We start from the raw sequence: 24,196 nt of genomic DNA on the forward strand, positions 1-24,196 counted from the left end.
TTTGGAGATATGGGCAAATTGGTTTTAGAATCAAAGATCGTTTGCAAATATAAAATATACCTTCCATAATCCAGCAAGTGTTTCATGGTTGCAAGCTTAGGTGCAACATGAAGCACCTTGAGTTTCGTTGATCTGAGGCAGCAGAGCTTTGCCTCTAGCATCGTTCATAACCTCACTTCTCTGGGAACACACCTGTTGTATTGCCATCTCTCTCCTGAGAACACCAGTCATCTTTTATCCAGATCCAGCCTTAACGGAGTGCAAGCTGGGCAACCACTTGTGGGAGCCCAGCAAGGGTAGGTTTGCTAGTGAGGTAACTCTTCCACTGAGTGGCTGGGAAGAGGAGGGGTGACACCTTCACAGGTAAACTGGACCCTACAAGGTTGACTTTGACAGTCATTCCACTGTGTTAACACTAGAAGCCTTCTCCTCTGTTCAGGGATGGGCCTTGCATTCCCTGTTAGCTCTGTTTTCCAGTGAGAGGTGCTTGGTACTCTCCTTCTTAACCCTTTATTCATTTCCTAACAGGGCCCTCTTCCCTTTTGAGGAGATAGAAGCTTGACATGGCAGTAGAGGAGGTAGCATATAGTGAGATTGAAGTCCAGAAGCTGAGTGCATCCTTCTGCTATCTGTTCTGTTTTCACTATCTAACCAACATCCTCGCATTGCCTGAAAAAGAGAGTTCCCAAAGTTACACTCCCTAGCAGCAGGAAAAGTTTTGGCTGCCATTCAGAAAATCCTTAATGTTCAGGAAAGCTTCTTGTACATGCACTAACTACTTAAATACAAACTTTCGTGTAATAAAATCAAACTGAATTTTCCTGAATGCTAATGGATTTGAGCAAGTTTTTCCATATTTTAGGTCCATACTGCAGCATTTAACATCCTGCTTTCCAGAGGCTGCTGAGCTTTTTGGGCTGGAAGTCAACTTAAAGAAGACACAAGTTCTCTATCAACCAGCACCTCAGAAAGTCTTCCTTCATCCCCATATCACCGTTGGCGAATCAGAGCTCAAATCAGTCCAGCAGTTTAATTACGTAGGTAGCCTCATCTCCTGGGATGGTAGGATTGATGGAGAGATAGACAACAGGTTAGCAAAGGCATACATTGCCTTTGGAAAGCTTCATAAAAGAGTTTGGCGAAATAAACACTTGAAGAAAAGTACAAAGATCAGTGTTTACAGAACCATAGTGCTGTCTACTCTCTTATATGGATCTGAATCTTGGGTCATCTGCCGCCACCACCTGCGACTCCTCGAACACTTCCATCAATGCTGTCTCTGCACAATCCTAAACATCCACTGGTCAGATTATGTGACCAATACATCTGTTCTTGAACAAGCAGCAGTCACAAGTATTGAGGCCATGTTGCTGAGAACACAGCTGCGTTGGGCAGGGCACGTCTCCAGGATGAAGGACCACCGCCTCCCTAAGATCTTGCTTTATGGTGAACCTGCCACTGGCTGCCCCGAAGAGAAGATACAAGGACTCCCTGAAACAACATCTCAGCCTTGGCCATATTGATCATCATCACTGGTCTACTCTGGCCTCCAATCGGGAGGTCTGGAGACACACCATCTATAATGCTGCTGCTTCCTTTGAGAACGCAGCAGGATCACTCTCGAGGAGAAAAGACAACGCAGAAAGAACCGTGTCTTGCTGATACCACCTAAGGAGTCTTTCTGCTGTGCCTTTTGCAACTGGACATGTCTACCTTGCATTGGCCTTTTTAGCCACCAGCATGCTTGTAACAAAGGTGGGCAGAGCCCTTCCCAAATCTTCATTTGTGAAGCCCAGCCATGAACGAAGTCCAATAAGTAGTTACTCGGAAATAGTAACTTATTATGAATGTTCATCATGAGATGAGATTCCACTGAGATGTTCTTATATGTAGCAAGATTATTCTAGAACATTTTTTTTTCCATCTTTGATGTTTATTGCACTTGACTAAAGTTCTTTTTAAAGGCTACATTCTGTGTGACTTATATGACATGAACTTAAGGCCTGCTTTCACATTGTGGTACTACTAATCAAGAAAGTACAATTGCCAGCTTCCGTAACTAGAAAAAAGTAAACATGTTTATAAACCTTTAAACAAGCTTAGAGAGAAACAGAGAAATCACTGGACATAAGAGAACCTCTTTCCCGCTCTCCTCTGGTAGCTATCTCTGACATGATTTCTACTTTATTCCCTCTTTCTCAGATCCTGTTGAGGTATTTTTGACAGGCACTAAAGGTTAAAAGTTTACTTTTCTCAAATAGGTTGTTGTACACAGTTGTATTGCTCCAGCAGCAAAGGAAGCAACTGATTTGTTTTTCCACTCTTGCTCCCCTCTTTGCACAGCATATGAATTACTTCATCTGTTGTATCAGGCAGTTTTTGTCCAGCCAAATATTCAGGTAAGGAGACATTTAGATTCCTCTGTGATCTTGTTCTGAATAAAAGGAGGTTGCCCATCCAATAAAACAATGAAAGAAGATGAGGGTGGCCCAAATATCCCTTCTTCCCTGACTAATGTTGCTGACAAGTCAGCCTTTGCAAGCCTAAGTTAAACAAAGTTGTAGTCAGGTGTGAAGCAAATGCATTCCTGGTTGTCTTGCTGATTCAACTTAAGAGACCAGGGAGGTTTTCTTTGCTTTATTGTCTGATAGCCTCCCTGGCTCGTATCTCTAGCTGTCATCTCTAAGCTTTGCCTCCTTCACTATCTTTTCTACGGTAGGAAATTCCTTCCTCCTGTTATTTATAACTAAGCAGAAATGGAAACGCATAGCACATTGAAATCATCCTGCAACACAGCAGGTAGAAAGTATCTTTCTTGACTTACTATGCCTTTTATTTTAGCTGAGTTGAAGAACAGTTTGTTAAGGTGTCAAAATACATGATTCTTTGTCTTCCAGCCATTGGTTCTCATAAATAAACGAGATGCAGTTTTAAGGGCGGCACTCCAATGACTTGTTTTTACTTTTTGTGTTAAAATATTAATATTGGAAAAAGTGTGTTTGGAAAAGCTTAAGAAGTATACAGGTTGCTTTTTGCAACTCTTCATAATAAGTATAACATTTCTGCAATGACAGCAACTTGCTTTGAAGAAGTAGAAGTTTATGGAAATTGTGTGTGTGTGTGTGTGTGTGTATGTCTGACATTGCAAACAGATGATTTACAGCAGTTAATTCATGTTTTTGCAACTAAAGTGTTATACAGATGAGTGTCCTACAACGATACTCATCCACTTGGTGCCTAGAAGATTCTTTATGCATTTCTAAACCAATATTATGCATGACATTTTTTCATCACTAGGGTCCATGCTGACTTTCTCACTCTTTGTAGAGAACACCACAAACATTTCACTTCCAGGCACACCCGATAGCTGAAGCTTAAATCAAAATATTAATTTTAAGAAATAGGTTCTAATTTGCCCACATGAAAATACTGCTTCCAATGATTGCATCACTTCCATAGAAACAACATAAGAGACTGAGCAAACTTTTTGGGTCAGCACCAAGATGAACTTATTACACTTATGCAATCTATTACAAAAAAAACACAGCGAACTTGTGATGCTACTGGTAGCCTTTTTTTATTTGTTTTTCTTTTGTTCCAAATGTAATCCAAGTACTGAGGTGGGCTGTTGTTTTGTTTTGTCTGCCAGTATATCAGGAGTTTGATCACCTTTTGGAGGAGCAGTCCCCCATTGAGTCGTACATCGAGTGGCTGGATTCCATGGTGGACAGATGCGTTGTAAAGGTTGGTAAGCAGGAGCAAGGAGCTGAGTCACTGATGTGCATTATGAGCTCTATTGAGGTCATAGATTTTTAGAAAAAATAAAAATAATTTTTTAAAAAAAAAGAAAAAGAAAGGCATCGGTAATAAGCAGGAATAAAGCAGCAGTGGGCAAAATCTCACCAGTTTTCATGGAGAATTGCTCATGTTCAGGATTCTGCTTTATTCTGCACTTGTTGATTTTATCCCAAAAGACAGTATTCAAGAATGAACAGAGCTGAGATTTCCAATCAAATCAATATTTCAAGAACATGGAGAAATAGATTGAGAGTCAGAGTTGTCCTAATGACATAGTACAAATAAAAGCGTAATCTAGCCTTCTGAGATTTTTATGAAAAGGATATTTAAGCTAGTTAATTAATTTATATATAATCAAATGTAAGGATGAAAGCCTATATTACCATTCAATCAAAGGCATATTTTTGTCAACTTTTGAGCTGATTTGGATACCAAGGACTTTTATTTTAATTTAAGTGCATGCAGAAACCTACTAACAAAGCTTTAAAACATATTTTCAAAAACAATCAGTCATTGCCATAATTTTACATAGAGTATGAAAATATATGACTGACTATTTTAATTTCTGTCACTAACAATATTTCATATTAGGATGTTCTATTCGAATTTCAACTCTTCATTCCAGTTCACAGAATCACAGAATATGCTGGAAAGGACCCACAAGGATCACTGAGTCCATCTCCTAGCCTAGTTGTGAAAGCTCAGAAGCAAAAACAAAACAAAACAAAATACACTGCCTCTCTCTGCTGCAAAAGGGCCATACAGAAAAGAACAGATATTTCCCTGGATTACTTGAAATATTTTGATTGTTTTGGGGAACTTTTGCAATTTGAAATTCAGACCATGACTGTTAATTTTAATGAAGAACCTGAATGAATTCTAATAGCTGATAGGATAAACCTAATTCTTTAACTCACGTATGGCTATAATAAATCAATTTTTGAAGAGTTAATGCCTGAAATGTGCTTTCTGGAAAGTATTTTTCCTAGTTAAATGACTAAGTGAATTCACAAAAATAAAAACATGAAGTAACAAAAAACTTTATGGACAATAGTCTCGGACACATGATGTGACTCTTGGGTATGGTCCTGTACAGGCCCAGGAGTTGGACTCAATAATCCATGTAGGTGCCTTCCAACTCAGCACATTCTGTGATTCTGAGTTCAAGAAGCATTTATACTCAATATTAAACCTTACTTGAAATATCAATATAAATTTTCAGTGTAGATCAAGCATTATGGATTATAAATTGCTTCCTTGACTAGGAAGCAAGAATGAACATGTAAGTAATTAGGTTAAGATGAAGATCAGAGCAATTTTTTTGCCTTCCTTTCATCATTTATGAAGGAGATCCAGTCTTGAATAATACTTTATTAATTCGTCTTTCTGAAGGTTGTATATAGTTATATGATGGTTTTCTGTCTAAGGCCATTTAGAGTTTGGGTTTTAGTAATTTATAATGTATATTTTAACATGAATATAATAGTAAGAAGTTTTTCAGTATTAAAAAAAAGAAGATGGATATGTGCATCATTTAGCTGTATTGCTGGTAGAAATGTAAGTTTCTTCATGTCAGACATATCTGTCTTCTTGCAGGTAGCTGCCAAGAGACAAGGCTCTTTGAAGAAAGTAGCTCAGCAGTTCCTCCTGATGTGGTCCTGTTTTGGCACTCGAGTGATTCGGGACATGACTTTGCACAGTGCACCCAGCTTTGGTACTTTGATTTTGTTGTAATAATTGCATGTCACAGTCAAAAAAATCTGTATCTTAGCTTGTAATGTACAGTTTAAGTGAAAACATAAGCAGTTTTCACATGTCCAGGCACCATTAAAAAATAAGCTGGGGCTACTGACATTTGGAAATAATGCTCAGACAGATGTCTGTCTTCAAGATCTAGCCAGGTGAGCTGAAAACTTTACTGCTTCCTTCTGTTTGCTGTTAGCCAGTAGCTGGAGTGATCAGTCCCTGGGCCGCTGGAGGAGTCGGTTACAGGAGCATTCCCTAGTGCACTTCAGCACAAAGTGAGCCTGGTTACCCAAACCACTCTGACCATGTGTTGTGCCAAGAGAGATGACTTTGTGCTGAAGTGGATGAAAAGCTCTCCAGTGAACCACTTTGCCAGCTCTCCTTTTAAAGGGCATAGCATTTGAAACCGGTCTTTGCAAAACAAGTGCACTTCTATAACCTGGACAGATTCTCTTACAATTTTTAAGGTATCAGTTAGGATGGAAAAATAGATTTTTACTTTTTAAATAAAAAAGCATCTTGCTTTTCTACAGAGCTTTAAATGGGGCTTTGTCCTGGGATACAAACAGTTCAGATTAAAATCAGTTAAAAGCAAGAATGTTTAGACTGCTGTGTCATGGATGTGAACATTCACAGTCGATTGGGACTAGATTTTATGTGAGGGATGGTTTTTGTGGTACATTTATCTGAATATGTTAGTAGAAGATCAGTAGAGAACGATTTTATATGGGCACTGAATGGAACAAGTGCAAGGATTTCTGCCAGCTGAGCTTTGAAGTCCTTGATGCTTTTAGGACCACCTAACAGCATAAATTCGGATACTGTCAGATAGGCACAATATGATATTTGTATTATATATTTATATATTTATAATGTATATTTATGGTATATATATTTGTATATAAATTATTTATATTTTAACCTGAAACTGCTTTCATTCCCATTGTAGAAGACTTTTCCAAGCAGATATTAGTGAGTCATCATTAGACATTAGGATAGTGACTGTTCCCGATAGTGATTACAATTTTCATCTGCTAACTTGTGTTTTCAGCACCAATATCCTGGTCACATCTATTTTCCACCTCCTTTAGGACTCATTTGCTCCTTAAGTCACTGTGTGTTTTCTTTTATTGTGGGCATAAAAATAGCTGGTACTGCTTAACAGTATACTTTCCCCTGGTGTTCAAAAATCCCTTTGCATGAGTACTGAATAAATGCTGAATTTCCTTTTCTAGAACCTTGGGTTGCAGCACTTCTCTGTGCAGGCACAGTCCCAACCTGTGAAAGACACCGGTGGACAACAAATGAAAAAACATTCTGTGTTAGTACAGTGTTGAGATTATATTATTACTCATGAAATGCTGACTTTAAGCTGCTCCTAAGGACTCATTATTGCTACTGAAATGCACATTACAACATTATTTTTGTCTGTGTTCAGGAGATACAACCTAATCAAGCATCCTCTTGTTTCAGAGTAACATTCACCAAAACATCTTTAATCAAATGGAGATTATCTAAATAGTCATTAGACCACTAGTTGTCTTGATGGTCTGTACAGTGATCTTCAGCTGTGATTTCTTACTTATTAGTGGAAATATTTATGAACTTGCTATATAGTGAGAAAATGAGAAGACTGAGAATTATTTGTTGTTTCAAGTTTGAGATGCACTACAATATAATATATCACATTTATCAAAATAACTTACCTGTTGTCTCCTTAAAACTTTGGCATTTGAATTTGTCTCTTTTTTTGAGATCTTTAACTGTTCAGCTGAGTTTGTAGGGTTTGGGGTTTTGTTTGTGTTTTGAGTTCACTGAGTATATTCGTGTGTACAAATGCATGAGTCGTCTTCTTGTATGGACACACACCTTTGAACATTATTTTGATATGTTTGTATGTAACTACAGTCCGGAAAGGAATGGATTGGTCACAGCCGACATGTTATTCGTGGGCATGTGATTATAATTAGAACAGGATCAATAACTGCTTTTCAATTTGGCAGCCAACTCAAGAGTTTGAAGAAACCAAATTATCATGCTCAGTGTGAAGTTGAGATAGTTTGTGATTTTCGTCAAATTCAGAAATCTTTTCAAAAATAAAATCAAAGATAATTCTTTTTCACCTGTCAGATTTCAGTGCTTAGACCACCAAGGAAGTTGGAATACCTGGCACTGGAGTGACTGGCACAGACATTTGATTCTGCAGAGCTTTTAAGAGCGGTGGCGTGGGCAGGTTGAAACAATCCCTGGCAGAAGAAAAAAGCTTCTCTCTCTTGCTCCCTCTCTCTTTTTCTCTCTGCCTGCCTCTCTCCCTTCTTCCTGCCTATGCATATCAAAGGCACAGTTGGTGGCACTGTTTGGGTAATGCATCCAGTGTATAAAGTAACTAATTAGTAATAGAAGCTCCATGATTTTGTCCTGGAAATCTCACTGTTGTTTTGCTAGTTACATGTAACTGCTGTATCCCTTAATAGTTGCTGATGCTTACTATGCCTTAGCTGGGTAATCACTGCCATAGTTTCTGTTAACTCCTGAAAATCACAGCCAAATACTATTTATCATTGTAACTACAGTCTCTTGAATGACTTCTTACCTTTTCCTAAAGAAGTAATTGGTTTGCCAGCCACAGCTGGATCTATTTCAGTATTTAAAGATACACTTGAAAGAACTAGAGTTTCACATGAGAAACAGTAGATTGCAAACACAGAATAAACTATGGTACATCGTGCTGAATAGCCATTCACTGTGAGGCTGAAATGCATGCCCTGGTATTGGTTTCAGTCTATAGCTTATATTTAATTCAACCCATTTAAAAATGTAAAAATATTGCATTCATTCAGTAGGAAAAACTTGTTTGTTTGGTGTCTTTCACACAAACTCCGGGCTCAAAAACTCTATGCAGAGTTTAAAAATACACAGTGGGAGAAATAATAGGAGAGGAAGAGAGAAATTCAAAAGAGTGACAAGGGCACTGGAGTGTTTTTAAGTGCTGCATTCAGTATTGCCAACATCGAGTCTTCAAAATAAAGCATTAGACCCCCTGAAAGCAAACACATTTTTTAAAATAGCAGATCTTGGGTTCCTGTCATTTGCTTGCTATCATCACAGTGTTTAGGGTTCACACTTCAAAGTGTTTTTATGAAACTACAAGCAGCTTTCCTTATTTTATTTTTATTTTTAGTTAAAGTTGAGTAAGGAGTTTGATGGAAAATACTAAATACCTTGAGTTTTATATCACCACGTGAAGTTTGCCAGCATTTTGTCCTGGTTTTTTTTGCCTTGAAAATACCTGTTGGTAGTAACTGCACTAGAGTAAACAGAAACTCTCAACTGAAAAACTCTAGTCAGAAGAAGACTGAGCATTTTGTGGAGATTCTTGATAACCTAGGCTTCCACTGGGGAAATTCTAGGTCAATAACAAGGTGATCAGCCATGTCTACTGTCTTTATTGCGCTGCTTAATTGAATAGTATTTTATTTAACAAGGCTTTGAGCTAAAAAAATTTCTGAAAACATGTTCTCTGCAGTAGTTAAGTGCAGATCCCCCGCTATTTACCCTTGAAAGGCTGGGGAAACTTGTTACCATTTTGATTTGTGTAGTCACATGAAACAAATGAAGAACTGGATGCTTCAGGTTCACCAGCAGCCAAAGATTTCCTGCTCATTGCAAAGGTGTTGCAGTGACTGTGTCCTTTTTCTGTGCTGCCTTGCCCAAGAGCACAGAGGCCCAGTGGCAACCTCCCAGGGTGTGTGCTCAGCTCATACCAGTGACGACAGAAGCCATGCAGGCCTGGATTGAGAGAATGAAACACAAAGACCATCCAAGTGACAAAGTCTGTGCTCAGTGCCTTGAAAGCTGAATTGCCAGTTAGATTTAAATAAGGATATAGGGTCTTTCAAACCACTTCTGCCTTCAACAGTATGTTTGAGTACAGAAGTCAGAGTAGGAGTAGTTAACGCTTCGTTATGATGAAAGCTGGTGTATTGAGATAAACCTTTGCTGTGAAGAAACCAGTCACTATGAAATTTGATTGTATTTGGAACTTGTTTGATCTTTTTCTCATGGAAGTATTTCTTCTCTAATGTAGTAATGGAATTTCCAAGGGAATACATCCAGATGAGGGGTTTCTTTTGGGTTTTTTTTGTCTGGCAGTAGTTGATCACTGTTTCCAGCTCAGCTGATGATCTTTCTCTTAGTTTAAGCTAGCTGCTGGACAGGCTGTTATGTTAACCTGACTGTATTTGCACTTGTCAGAGTTATTTAGTAACTTAGATGAACATATAATAATCCATGCAAGTATAAAACCCCATTGGATGAGAAAGTTCTGTTTGGAGCCATTACAGGTACTTCACATCATGGCATCTATTGCATAAACTGACTCAACTCCAACTTGATACTTGTCAGTCCTCTCCTGCAGATGGGTGTTGGTCTGTTCAGGAGGGCACCACACAATATCTCAGCTCTGATGCTTTGCTCCTCTTACTTTTCCCTGAAATGCATCTATGCTCTCTTCTTACATATCCTTTTTTTTCTTGTGGCTATTTGTGCTCTAGGGCAAACATTTCTTCACCATACCTGATATGCATCCTTCTTTATAAATTATGGGAAGCAACTCACTTCCTTTCTGCAAAATAAAGCCAATTGTGCATTTTTAGTCATTTAAAATCTATTATCTGTTGATCACACCCTTCTGGTAATCTTCTCCATACCAGTTTCTACTTGTACTAATTTCTCTTGAACATGGGTGACTAGAATTATATGCAATGTTCTAAGTGAGGTTTCACCAGTGCCTTGTGCAACAGTATTAATATTTCTGTTTCTATAAGGAATTATATAAACCAGGGGATGATATAAATCTCCAAGTGCAGGACTTCTTACAGCATGCTATTAAACTTCATTTCCATTACTCTAGTCCATAGTATCACCCAGTCCTTCCTCCTAACAACATTAGCAAGTTCTCCATCTGTATTCAAATCTTACTTGAGGATTTGTGGCAGATAGCTATCCATATAACCTCCTTTCACTATGGATTTTCAAAGTACTTTTTTGACTCCATACCCCGCATATTCTTTTGCCCATAGTCTTCCCTTAATTCCTTAAGCCTTTAAGTTTTTCACATTCCTGTAATGGCAGTTAAGAGGCAGTATCAAGGGCATCTCCATAGTTAAGCACAGAAACAGGCCAAATGTTATGCTGCTATGATCCAAACTGATAATTAGGAAATGGTAGCGTAGCACTTCTTCAGTAGAAGAACTATGACAGAGCAAAGCTTTGGCACAAGTCTTTTCCTTTGAGACATCTACAGTTGCTGCTATTGTCTCCATGTTTGGCAGATACTGCACTGGGGAGATACCATCAAGAGATTTGGAAGGTTGCTTCTACCTTCCTATTGATTAGTCTCTCATTTCTTTGGCACAGGTAGTTCAGAAAATTCATACCAGGATGTGTTGCTAAGGCAGCCAGTTTGGGATTCTACTTCTGACAAATAATTATATCTGATCCTTTAGATAAAACGAAACCATTTCACTGTAGTGCAAGTGTCAAAATTGTCATTCAATGCTAATGTAGGAGAAGAAAAATCTGTCAAGTTCCAGCTTTCAGTTAGGTGACTTTCTTGCACCCTAGACCACAATTGGTTGTAGAAGCCTGTATAAATCCAGGAATGAACAGGGTTTACTACTCACCAGTTTTATTTTGACCTCTCCTGCCTCCAGTAAGAGAGATACTTCAGTGGCAGTAACATATGGAGGCAGTCCTACACAGTACTGTTTGTGTTGAGCACCGTAATAATTGGTTTAATGAGTGTATTGAGACAGTCAATGGCTTTTTTGTTTTTTCACTTTATTACCAGGGTCGTTTCACCTTATTCACTTGATGTTTGATGACTACGTATTGTACCTGCTAGAATCACTCCATTGTCAGGAGAAAGCTAATGAGCTAATGAGGGCAATGAAAGGAGAAGGAAGCACAGGTGAGTTTGTTCTTTTATTAATCATGTTGTTTTATTCCATTGGTTTCTCTGTTTTCTATATGGGGGTATTTCTTTATCCTTGTCTAACCCACTGAGGCTTATATAGGAGCAAGGTGGTTTTCAGTTTGATCATGACATGAAATAAATCATTTGGGAGGCATCCCTGGTTAACATACTCTGGAAGAGATCTGCCTGCTTCCCAGTGTCACTCTGGATGTCTGAAATCCCATTCCTAAGCACTCAGTCAGTGTTTCACTAAGAAATTTTTGTACTGAAACTTTTACCTCAGTTATTCTGTCTAATTGATTACTCCATTTCAGTGGACCCAGTGTTAATAAATTCACTGATATCAGTGGATTTTTACCAGTCTAAATAAGAGGAAGACATATCAGAAGTGAGAAAAGACAAACCCCAGAGCTATTGTTTCTGGTACACTTATGTTCTGAGTGCCTGTACGGAAGGAGATTCTGAGTCCTGCTCCACTCTACACTGCCTTGCCAGAACAGAAGCAAGCAGAGATTTCCTTTAGTCTTTCTACTCTGGGCAATCCCTTGCGATGAAGGGTCCTCAGTGATCTTCCCTCCTTGAATCTCCCATTAATTTTGTCAAGTTAAACCTCTCTGTCACCTTTGGAAAGCTTCATTTTCCATTTTAGCTGTGGCTTAATTTGTCAGCTTGTAGATTTATGGGAAGAGGAACATTTCAGTGGTTAGAGTAATATCTTCTATGTGGAGAAAGACTTGAATTTAATTCACTGCCCTACCCTAGCCTCTTGGATTTTTAACAAACAAGTTGCTTATCCTTGCATATTTTCCACATACCTTTAGCAGTTAAACCATCCAGGATGTCATCCTCTTTAGTCAACAAAGAAAGAGGATTGTGACAAAAACCACTGGAATCCCCTGGAGATTCCTATTTCTTTCCCATGTCTCTAGAAGGTGTAGGAGCACCTAACTCAGAGTGGACTCCTAATTTTAGATATATAATAGTACATTACAGGAATATAAGCCTTAAGCTGTCCATGCATGAGTTTCCTATCCATACAATAGCAAAAATGGTACTTTCCTTTAAGAAGTCTTATGTACATTGAAGGTTGTAATGCTGAATGTTACAGAAGTACTTCTTTCAAAGATTTGTGGTTTCTGCTATGTATTTCTTACACTCTATGGAACTTAACTGCTTTAATTAATATTTTTTTTTTTAGTTTCTCAGTGTTCCCTGAGTCTACCTTTAGCTATGTTTTATGATTTCTCTCTCATTCTGCAGCAGAAATACGAGAAGAAATTATTCTGAGTGAAGCAGCTCCTCCAACTCCCTCTCCGGCGCCGTTCTCCCCTGCTAAATCTGCCACCTCAGTGGAAGTGCCCTCTGCCCCATCACCCATCAGCAATCAGTCCCCAGAGTATGGTGGCATAACAACTACTACAGGTAGGTAAGCTTAGGCAACTAAATCTACTTGAAGGTGGCTTTTGCACTTGGTGACCTGATATTGAGCTCGAGAAGATGATGTGCTGGCTTGCAAGATATGAGAAGCCTTCCTAAACCAGAAATCTGTTCTCACTGTATCCAAACATTATGTGCAGTCTATCAGGAAAAAGATATGATGTTTGGATTTTTTTATGCATTTGAAGGAAATGTGCCATGTATTTTAGGTTTTGTGAGATTTTCAAAATCTCAATTCAATACTGACTCAGGAATTCCTACAGGGTAAAGTGAGAGATGGGTATCTTTCAATGCATTTCACACCCAAATATGTTCAAATAGCTGTGCAAGTTTCTCTTGGGAATGTTTTACATATCGCTGATAAATTTCATCTGTCAATGTTAGAGACTAGGAATTACATGTTTGAAGCCTATTTTCAGTTTTATACTCTATTATGGCAATTCATGACGTTGTATTCTGGTGAGCCCACAGATTAAAAAAATCTGCACTTAAAGGTTGGCTTAAATTTGTCAGTAGGATTGACAGAAAACAATAAACATAAAACTAGCTTCTTCTTTGGGTTGTATAAATGGCCATCATCCTCTTTACTCTAATGCAAAACTCATTACCTTTTGGATGTGGGCAGGACAGTCTGATTGTATGAACAAAAGAGTGCGTTTTCTTAATTCATGGAAAGAAACTTTCAGAAAGCATTTCAGGCAGCGAAATTCCAGCTTTGCTGCTCCTCAGTGAAAAGGGTGTATAATCAGAATGTGGAAACTCTCGCTTTTGTGATGTACTAGAAAAGTTACAAAATCTTCTTGAAAAATGTCATAAAATGATGATTTACCACACTAGAGAATTTGGCAGTGGCTGGACAACTAATAAATCTTTCTGAAAAATATTTTTCATGTTTTCAAAGGCGCCACAGGGAAACACAATGCATAATTGTGGTGGAAAGAGATTTAAAAACATTTGTCCCTACATCACAACTTAAGGTTTTCTCACTGCTGGAGATAATACATTTTTAGGAGGGAAATAGGATGGTATTACGCCCAGGACAGTTAGACGAGAGACAAATGATTCCCACACATGGCAGGTGATCACATAGGTTTAGATCAGTCAACAGTGGAGGTGGTGTATATCTGTGACTTTTGTTGAAACATTGATTTTGCAGGTAATTTGGTCTGTAGGCATTGTGGTCCAGTGAGATCGTTGTGTAGAGCCAGAAGTTAGTATGACACAGGGCTGTCATCATCATCATGGCTAGGATTCACGAACGAAGATTTGGGAAGGGCTCTACCCACATTTGCTACAAGTGTGCTGGTGGCTGAAAAGGCCAATGCGAGATAGACACATCTGGTTGCAAAAGGCACAGTAGAAAGACTCCTTAGATGGTATTGGCAAGACATGGTTCTTTCTGCGTTGTCTTTTCTCCTCAAGAGTGATCCTGCGTGCTTCTCAAAGGAAGCAGCAGCGTTATAGATGGTGTGTCTCCAAACCTCCCGATTGGAGGCCAGAATAAACCAGTGATGATGGCCAGATATGGCCAGATATGACCAAGGCTGAGATGTTGTTTCAGGGAGTCCTTGTATCTCCTCTTCGGGGCTCCTCTCTTGCGGCAGCCAGTGGCAAGTTCACCATAGAGCACAATTAGGTTACCCTGAAGCCTTCTCTTTTCCAGGCTGAACAAACCCAGTTCTCTCAGCCTTTCCTCATTGGAGAGGTGCTCCATCCTTCTAATCATCTTGATGACTTGATGACCTTCCTCTGGACTCGCTCCAACAGGTCGATGTCCTTCCTGTGCTGGGGACCCCACAGCTGGATGCAAGGCTCCAGGTGGGGTCTCACCAGAGCAGAGCAGAGGTGCAGAATCACCTACCTTGCCCTGCTGGATGTGCTGTTTTTCATGCAGCCCAGGATGCAATTGGCTTTCTGGGCTGTGAGCACACATTGCCAGTTCAAGTCCAGCCTCTCATTTACCAGCAACCCCAAGTCCTTCTCAGCAGAGCTGCTCTCCATCCGTTCATCCCCCAGCCTATGTTGATACTGTTGATACTGATGGAGATGTTTGCCCCAACCCAGGTGCAGCACTTGGTCTTGTTAAATCTCATGAGAATCCCATGGGCCCATTTCTCGAGCTTGTCCAGGTCCTCTGCGTGGCATCCCATCTTTCAGGTGTGTCAACTGCACCATTTAGCTTGGAGTCATCTGCGAATTTGCTGAGGGTGCACTCAATCCCTTTATCTGTGTCATTAAGATATTAAATAACACTGATCCCAGTAAGGACCCCTGAGGGACACCACTTGTCACTGATGTGCATAGGGACTCAGAGCTGTTGACCACTACCCTCTAGATGCAATTGTCCAACCACTTTCTTATCCACATGGCAGTCCACTTATCAAATCCATCTCTCTCCAATTTAGAGAGAAGGATGTAGAGGGAGACTATGCCAAAGGCTTTACAGAAAGACAAATGACAGATAAATGACATCTGTAACCTTTCCCTTCTCCACTGATACAATTGCTTCATCATAGAAGGCCATTAGATTGGTCATGCAGGGCTTGCCCTTGGTGAAGTTGTGCTGGTTGTCCCAAATTACCTCCTTGTCCTCCATGTGTCTTAGCATAGCTCCCAGGAGGATGTGTTCCATGATCTTCCCAGGGACAGAGGTAAGGCTGACAGGTCAGTAGTTCTCAAGGTCCTCCTTTCTACCCTTTTTAAAGATCAGTACAATGTTTCCCCTTTTCCAGTCACCTGGGACTTCACCTGACTGCCATGACTTTTCAAACATCATGGAGAGTGCCTTGGCAACTACATCAGCCAAGGAGACTGGGATGCCTCTCATTTGGGTCCCATATGACATAAACGTCCCATTTATGTACATACAGGTTGCTCAGAGGGTTTTGAACCTGATCTTTACTTACAGATTTAAGTATGTTAGTATGTCCTGCTAAGGCCAAGGTCTGCTAGTGTGAAGTCTCAAGCCAGAAACAAGATGGTTTGGGGACATTGTGGAAGAACCTACTCCCACAGTACAGCAGTAGAACTTGATGTAGTTTTTCCCACGTCAGAACTTTTTAGACAAGAAAACTATTTCTGATTATTTTTACATTGTTTTAAAAAATTTTGTTGGGTTGAATTGGGTTTTACTCTTACCGTCTGGTGCAGTCTCACTTCTGTGAGTGTGAAAATTTTTGCCTAGCACAAACCAAACTTGTCAATGCAAGTAGTGGTCTGATTAAGATTAAATATGAGTAGGTGGCTATTTTTTGTTCATAATTTGGGCAATAATTAATACCTCTGTTTCCCATGTTCATCATGTAGATGAACTGATCACCTTTTTAGTTTGCTAACCATTACACCATGGGATGCACTGTTCATTCACATAAAGCAATATGAAATAACAACTGTATCTCAGATATAGGAAATTACTATACTTTAAAATAGGAGTGCTGAAGATACATTGCATATACTAAAACTATTTTATATACAGATCTGTGGTATTAATACAAAGAATATTTTGGAACAGGAACCTCTGTTCTGGAAAGGTGTATTTAAAGTATTGGTTTTCATCCCCGTCTTTTATGAGGTAAATGTAAAACTCTGCAAATGCTTTGCACATCTTGAGAACTAGTTCCATTGGTTACCATAAGCTTTCGGTTTCCCAATTTAAGGTATCATTAACTCTTTCTTGTTTTTGGAATTACCAATAAAAGTTAACTATTAAACTTGCATTTTAACCTCTTTGCCTTCAGTCAGCGGTCAGTGCAAAACCAAATTAAACTGTTGCAATTACATGATACTGAGCAAAAGAAAGGTAAATGCTATGTATCACAGTCTGTGGTAGAACATCTGGCATGGCATTGCTAACATTTTATTTAAAACTTTTTGTTAGGTTACTAGACATTTAAAAGGCTAATTAGTCTTCATCCTTTCTAAATCACAAAGGCCAGATTAATGATTATTCAAACTGCAACAATATTGTAATAAAATTGATAATGGTATGGCTGACTATGCTGCTCTCTCTTAAAGCCCCTCTTAAAGCTTTTATTACTCATTTACCAATGTAATCATTTTTAGATGGCACAGAATTAACTCTGAATAGTAAGTAGTTCCTAATGTGTTATTAAACTATGGAGTTTACTGTTCAGTTTCAAAAAATATATGCTTTAAATGAGTCTTCAGGTCAGCAATGGTCATTAAGGATCACTGTTTTTCCAAGTCCAGGCTAGGTGTTAAAGATCTGGGAGTGCTTGCACAGAGCTACCGCTTCTCGTATTTTGTGTGTATGAGTAGAACAAATTTCTGGGTTTTTTTCGTAAAGCTTTAGCTCCTGGACTTATACAAGTATTTGAGAACATCAGCTCTTCTCCAACAATCAGTTCAATTCTAATAGCTGCAGAGTGTAAAAGTCAAGGGTTCCAACTTCAAAAGGCAATTCTCCCCTTCAAATGGAAGGGCTTGTGTTTTTCTGAAGCTGATAGGTAAGGTAATCTGTTCATTGTGGGAGGACAGAAGGGGGGTCTGACTCTGGATTTCTGATTGCTTGAGGTTGACAGTACTTCTTAATACGAGACATAGTACACAGTGCTGTGAATGTCTCACTTGTACTTTCATGGTCATTTACTCCAGCATAAAGCAGATATAAAATTCAGCACCATGAAGCAACTTTTGGGGGTTTTGTGCACTGGTGTACATGATGGCACCAATAACAACAGGGCCGTTGTTGGACTAAGAGCAGTTCCATTTACATTTGGCTCCCCTGCAGGTCAGATGACCTCTTGGTTAGTATCCCCAAAATCACTCTTTTTTTTTTTTTTCCAAAGAGAAAAGAAAAAGGAGTGATAATAAATGAATTTCCCTATTTTAATCAAATCCTGCATGTTCAGAACACAAAGCAGAGCAAATTGTTGCTCAATCACTATTGTTTTTGCTTATTTCAAAAAAGCAGTTCAGTTGGGTTCAGTCATATCTAAAAGAGACTTCATCTCCTGGAGTTCAATTCTGTGACTAGCTGAGGAAATTAATCACCAAGGACTGGGACACAGGCATATTGAATACAATATTAGATAAAATGCAAAGGATCTTTTGGCCCTTTTATTACTCTTTGTGTTAGAGGTAAGAAGGTCATGAGATTTTTGGATTAATGGTCAATTTCTTTCTGGGGAAAAAATAAAATCCGGTCAAAGTAAATTCGTGTTTTATGGTAAAGTGAAAAAAAAAAAAAGTGAAAAAACCCATCCCCAAAAATAATGTTACCTAAAAACAAGTATCTGGGTTTTTTTCACCATCTTTGTTCTCCTTCTTTCTTTTCTCTTTGTTTTGCCTTTTGAATTTAGGCCTGTTTTGAAAAAAGTTTCAGATTTTCTTTTGGAAGATAACACTCGAAAAATATGTTGACCTTTTGAAACTGGAATGTTTCATAAAAATATTCTGTAGACAAGTTGTTGATAATTTCAAAACAGTTTTTCTCTTGTTTTCAAATGAAGATATTTGGTGACCACATAAGAAGTTTTGGCCCCTTCCACATAAACTTTTTTAGCAAAGGCAGGCTTCCTTAAATAATTTCCTCAACTCAGGGAACCATGATCGCTTATACCCACAGCAACAGTGATGGGCTGGATTATCTTTGGTCTCAGGGATCTCAATGGTCCTCTGCAACGGGAGGACATGAAAGACTGAAAATTCAAGTCAGTGGCAGAAAATGCAGGCATGTGAAAACAGACCTATCACAAACACCCTTGGCCATAGTACATCCAAGGATGTCTATTATAAGAGCAACAAATCACACCCTGCTGAAATATTTCAAGCTGGACTTACCCTGTGGAGCTCAGAATGCCTTCATTCAGTCCCAGAATTAAGCATTTCCCATTTAAAAAAAATATTTGCCTGATTTTGCCAAATAAAATCACACATACCTGAGGAAAATTATGCACAGCTAAGATAGGCTTTTCATTCCCCAAAGCCATGGAGTGGGCACAGACCTGGTAGTATAATCACTTCCCCCTCTGAATTACGTCCTTTGATACTACAGGAAGTCCTAGAATCCATACTGAAAAAAAAACTAGTCACCTCCTGCAATTCCTTTTAGCTGATGAAAAAGAGTCAAGAGTGCCCAGAGACCCCCAAACTTGTGTTCACATTGGGCTAAATTCAGTGTTCTGGTCCTCATTTACAGGGTAATCTCAGCCAGTATGGTCATGACCTCCAGCGAGAGCTATGTTATACTGGAACAATGGATCTGTCAACCTCCTGAGTGAAAGGGGGGTGTGCAAAGGACAAAGGTTTCTCAGCAGCTGGCTCGTGAAACTGGAGTTCCTGCCTGGAAGGGATCAGGATGATTAAAAAACTCAGCACCTTCTAAGCAAAATGGAAAACCCACTTCTTTGCTCTTCCCACAAACACTCTACATGAAAAAAGAAATAAACTCCAGTCCCTGCTGCCACAAAAAAAAAAAAAAAGAAGGAAAAAGAAATATTATTTGCAGGAAGGAAAAGGCCAGGCAATTTCTATCTATATACTTGTTATAATTTGAAGATCTTTTTAGTGTTGCCACTACAAGGGCTGGTACCTGGTTGGGTGGAACAGGTACAAACTGCAAAAGGAATCAAGACATTTATTTGTGCAACACCCATTTTTTTTCTAATCCTTCACTGTTCTGATCATACCTCCTGCCTCAGTCCAGGCAGCCCTCTTCATATGAGAGAGACATCAGGGTTTGGTGTATCGTGCCTGAGAAATCTTAACACTGGTGCTTTTCTGAGTCCCATCCAGATTTGTTTGGTTTTTTTTTCTGAAGAATTATTTCAACACCACACTGAAAGTTCACAGTGTGAGCCATCCCATATATGTTTCACACTTCTGGATCTTTGCACACTCCAAATGATTGAAATGTATTTTTACTTATGCCTAAGATATGACTGGTTTGTTCACTTTGGTTGATACCCTTTCCATCATTATTGCCTGTTAACTTGTTTTCCTGTCATTCTCTCAAAGAATGACACCTCTGTGGATGGCAGCCCATGTTAACTCTGTTCCTTTAACATTTGTTTGTCTGCAGGGGCTATGCAATCCTACACATGGTCACTCACCTACACTGTGACAACAGCTGCTGGGTCACCTGCTGAAAATTCCCAGCAGCTGCCCTGCATGAGAAGTCCACATGTACCCTCTTCATCTGTCACACACCGGATACCTGTTTATCCCCACAGAGAAGAACACGGGTAAGTCACTTCCCAGTGGCTTGGGGTTTGTTTTGTTTTGGGGTTTTTTTGTAGGTTTTGGATGAACTTAGGCATTTCTTTTAAATACAATGGAAAGCTATTTCTTGATGCAGTAAGTCTGTACTGCAGAGATACTGGTATCATAATTCTTTGGCTGTTGTTACTGTTGTATAATTATATTATGTCTTAGTTTTATAATCTCATTTAATTCTATTTAAAACCACAGTAGGCCTAGAGGATATTTTCTAAAACAGAAGGTTACAATAGATTTCTTCTGATTTCTGTTTTCCTGTGCCATGTTTTATCCCAAAAGCTAGACGTGCCTAAAGAACAACCCTACTATACCATGTCTCAGGAGAGGTGATCCTTCTCCTCTGGTCAGCACTCCTGAGACCACATCTGGATCCAGTTCTGTGCTCTCCAGTACAAGACAGACATGGGTATACTGGAGTAAGTCCAGAAAAGGGCCACTTGGATGATTATGGGACTGAACTATCTGCCATAGCAAGAGAGGCTGAGAAAGCTGAGATTATTTAGCATCAGACACAGAAGGCTCAAGGAGGGTCTTATCAATGTGTATAAATACCTTCTAGGGGATGTAAGGAAGATAGGGACAGATTCTCCTTAGTGTTATTTAGTGACAGGCCAAGAGGCAACAGGCACAACTAGAAATACAAGAAATTCTGTTTAAACATAAACAAAAACCCTCCTTGTTTTACTGTGTGATCAAACACTGGAGCAGGTTGCCCAGAAAGGCTATGGAGTTTCCATCCTTGCTGATATATAAACTCCATCTGGACACAATCTTGGGCAGCCTGCTCTAGCTGACCCTGCTTTGAGCAGAGGGGTTAGATTAAACAAATTCTACAAGTCCCTTCCAACCTTAATGATTCAATGACTACTGTTAACCTGTGGACAAAAAAACATTCAAAGACTGGAGAAATGGGCACATTTTCACTATAATATTCTAATCCTATCTCCATCACCAAAATTTGCTCAAGGCTCTCAATTAAAATAATTACAGATTTAAAATAAGTATATATATTAAAATAATTATAAATGTATGTAACATTATTTGATCTTGAAATACTTTAGACACTCAGACTCCCTCAGTGCTTTTTTCATCAAGCAACACTTCTGTGCCATCCACATCTGAGTGTATAACTCATAGATATCCATAACTAAAAAGAAACAATCACAAACTAACAGGTGGAAAAGGGCCAGGCATACAGCAAGATTAGCAAATGCCCAAGCGCTGCTATGATGCAAGAGGTTCAAAAGGCTTCACTGAGTTCCTCAGTCTCACTGCATACTCATTAACTTTGTAGAAGTGCTTTCCCAGGGTGGAAGATTCTATACTGTTTGGAAGGTAGCAGTAGAGTAATTTGAACTGTGCATCTTCTTCCCTCTTGGATGTGATTAGGTTTAGATATCTGTTTGAAAGTCAATGCTAAGTCCTTACTGGTAAAAACCTGAATATGGAGTTATGGAACACTTCTCTTACCCAGCAATTTGACCGTTTGGTGGAGGCAGAAATAGAGCAGCAGGGAGGATCAGGAATTGGAACAGACCACAGTAAGGCAGTACAAACGTGTGTATATGTGTGAGAATTCATTGTTTCTAAAGGAATCTCTTGCCTCTGGTGTTTGACTGATTATGGTGATTTAAGGAAACATTTTAATCTAGGTGATGGTCATCAAAGATCAAATGTTCACATGGCTACACAAAGATGGGGAAATTGCAGAAAGCGTCCACACACCTGTTAGTGAATGGTCTAAATAATGGTGGTCAACAAACACTGACCCTGCAGTTTTCTATAACTACAGAAACTGCTCCTTCCTTTTCCCTGGCTGTTCCTAGACAGGAGGTTGAGAATCAAAAAAGAAAATAGACAAGTTCTCCGGCCTCACATCCCGCTCTGTTATTGAGCTGGCTGTGCTAAAGCTGTATGTTGTACGTTTCAGATTCAAACTAATACACCCCTCTGCCTCCCAAAAAAGGAACATCTGACCACAGTGCAAGGAGATAGCTGAACTCAGTACAGTTCTTTAAGTCAAAGCTTACTATACTTCCTCAGCCTGGATAGCAATTTACTAGGAACATGGCACTAAAATAACAATAAAAGGGAAAGATACTTCCTCCTTAGAAAGTGCACAACTGAGTCTGCAGTTTAAAATTAGTCACAGAAACATGCTGAGTCTCTCTGTTGTTGTGTTAGACACGTAGTTTCACTAAGTGGCATCTGCTTCCCATCTGACTTGGGAAATATCTTTTTTAAAAAGATTTAAAAAATCATTCTCTTATTCCAAAAAACTGCAACTGTATGTTTCATAAAAGTTCTGGAATTATTAGTTGGAATACAATTATTGTGCACATTAGAAGTCTTTTTTAATGTATTTTAGATACACAGGAAGTTACAACTATGGTAGCTATAGCAACCAGCATCCCCATCCAATGCAGAGTCAGTATCCATCCTTACCACATGATTCTGCTATTTCTGGACCACTTCACTACTCAGCTTACCACAGAAGCTCTTCACAGGTAAGTTGCAATTATTATTTGTTGATATTTATAACATTTGAAGTAAATTTCTGTTTGTAAATTTATCAACCTATAGGCTATCTGAATCAGTAAGCTGTCATCAGTCTAATCATTAAAGGCTCCTAATTTTTTTATTTTCTTATATTACCTAGATATTTTTTTTTTCATTTTGGTGGAGATCAGAAGTAGCCTTAGATTGTGAATATAAAGTACTAACCCTAAAATCCAGCAGACTGGATCATGGAAAGTGTTTCTGTTTTAAGGAGTAGCTAAAGCAAAAACGAGTATAACTAGTTGCATGATTCTTAGATGTTGGGAGCAGGAAGAGATTCTTAAAAAGAAATTAAAGTGTTTTCATACAGCTGAAGATGTAGAGGATGTAGTGGAATCTTCTGGAATCTCTGCTTTTGAGAATACTCATGTTTAGGAATTTGCCAAATTAGTGAGTTCTGCAAAAATTTGAACAACTTCAGGACACCACTGCAGAGGTTTTGTTTAATCTCTATGCTATAGTCTCCTGCTATAATGCTGAGAAATTATGTCAGTAACTCTTTCACTTCACAAAACTGAGCCAGTAGGAACCAGCACAGATTAAGACTGAAGATGAGATCTGGCAATAGTTCAAAAGTAGTGCCACTGTAGGAGGGCTTTAGTACCTCATGCAGCTGATGCTTCCACGGTGTAGGCAGCTGTTTTCTGGGCTCTCTGCTGGAAGATTTGCAAAAGGTGGATACAGGGAGGGGGCGAAGGCATTAGGATACTCCACCCACATGGCACCACTTACCCTTTATCTACTGGAAATTTATACAAGTATATTAGGGACTGCCAGGCTCAGCTATCATCACCAGACTGGAACAGTTTCATATCAGATGCAAAGATATGAATTTGGTAATGCTTTGAACTAGAGCACATGAAGCCTGCCTCTCATTCAGGTCTTTGTTATTAGTCTGCCACATGATCTTAGAGTAGTCAGATCTCCTTTTTGTGCTTCATTTTCCCTAGCTGTAAGATAAGAATAATGGTATTGATCTCCTTAAAGCTTTATAAGATCTGCTGGGAAGATTGTCCTGTAAGAACCCAACATGCTCATTTGGACCAGCTCAGCAATGGCTGCTTAGTTTATGGAAAGGATAAGCTACAACTTCTCACCCATGTGTAGTACCTAGTCTATTGGACTATATGAGGATTAGTTGTTTAAGGGGTTTTGCAGCTTCTGTATCTTCAATAAGAACAGTGAGTGGTCATTTAAGTACAGAGTCCTATGATAGGTTTGTATTCCTTCTTTTTTCAGTACAGGCCTTACCCTGTTATCTCAAGAAATAAGAAAAGCAAATCAAGATCAACACATTTTTAATTTACTCATATCCTGGTTAACATGTTGTATGCAAACAGTAACATACACTGAAATCAGGCAAATATTTTTCATATTGTAGTAGGCTGTCTCTACAAGTGAAGATGTCAGATCATAGATCATTTTTTCCTCTCTTGCTAG

The 24,196-nt window shown here is 39.0% G+C and overlaps 1 protein-coding gene across 2 annotated transcripts in view; it reads left to right on the forward strand.

Moving 5' to 3' along the window:
- Positions 1-24,196, forward strand: part of RFX4 (regulatory factor X4) — a 91,191-nt gene that overhangs the window by 57,868 nt on the left and 9,127 nt on the right. Inside the window, exons 12-17 of one of the 2 annotated variants that reach the window (XM_064654877.1) lie at positions 3,650-3,744; positions 5,395-5,512; positions 11,396-11,515; positions 12,785-12,943; positions 20,001-20,163; positions 22,566-22,704. In XM_064654877.1, the coding sequence (XP_064510947.1) occupies positions 3,650-3,744; positions 5,395-5,512; positions 11,396-11,515; positions 12,785-12,943; positions 20,001-20,163; positions 22,566-22,704 (794 nt within the window). Of the gene's footprint in view, positions 1-3,649; positions 3,745-5,394; positions 5,513-11,395; positions 11,516-12,781; positions 12,944-20,000; positions 20,164-22,565; positions 22,705-24,196 lie in introns of both variants that reach the window. The other variant, XM_064654876.1, reaches the window with a different exon arrangement.

Source organism: Pseudopipra pipra, chromosome 5 (genome assembly GCF_036250125.1).
Source record: "Pseudopipra pipra isolate bDixPip1 chromosome 5, bDixPip1.hap1, whole genome shotgun sequence".
In the NCBI taxonomy this organism is placed as follows: Eukaryota; Metazoa; Chordata; class Aves; order Passeriformes; family Pipridae; genus Pseudopipra; species Pseudopipra pipra.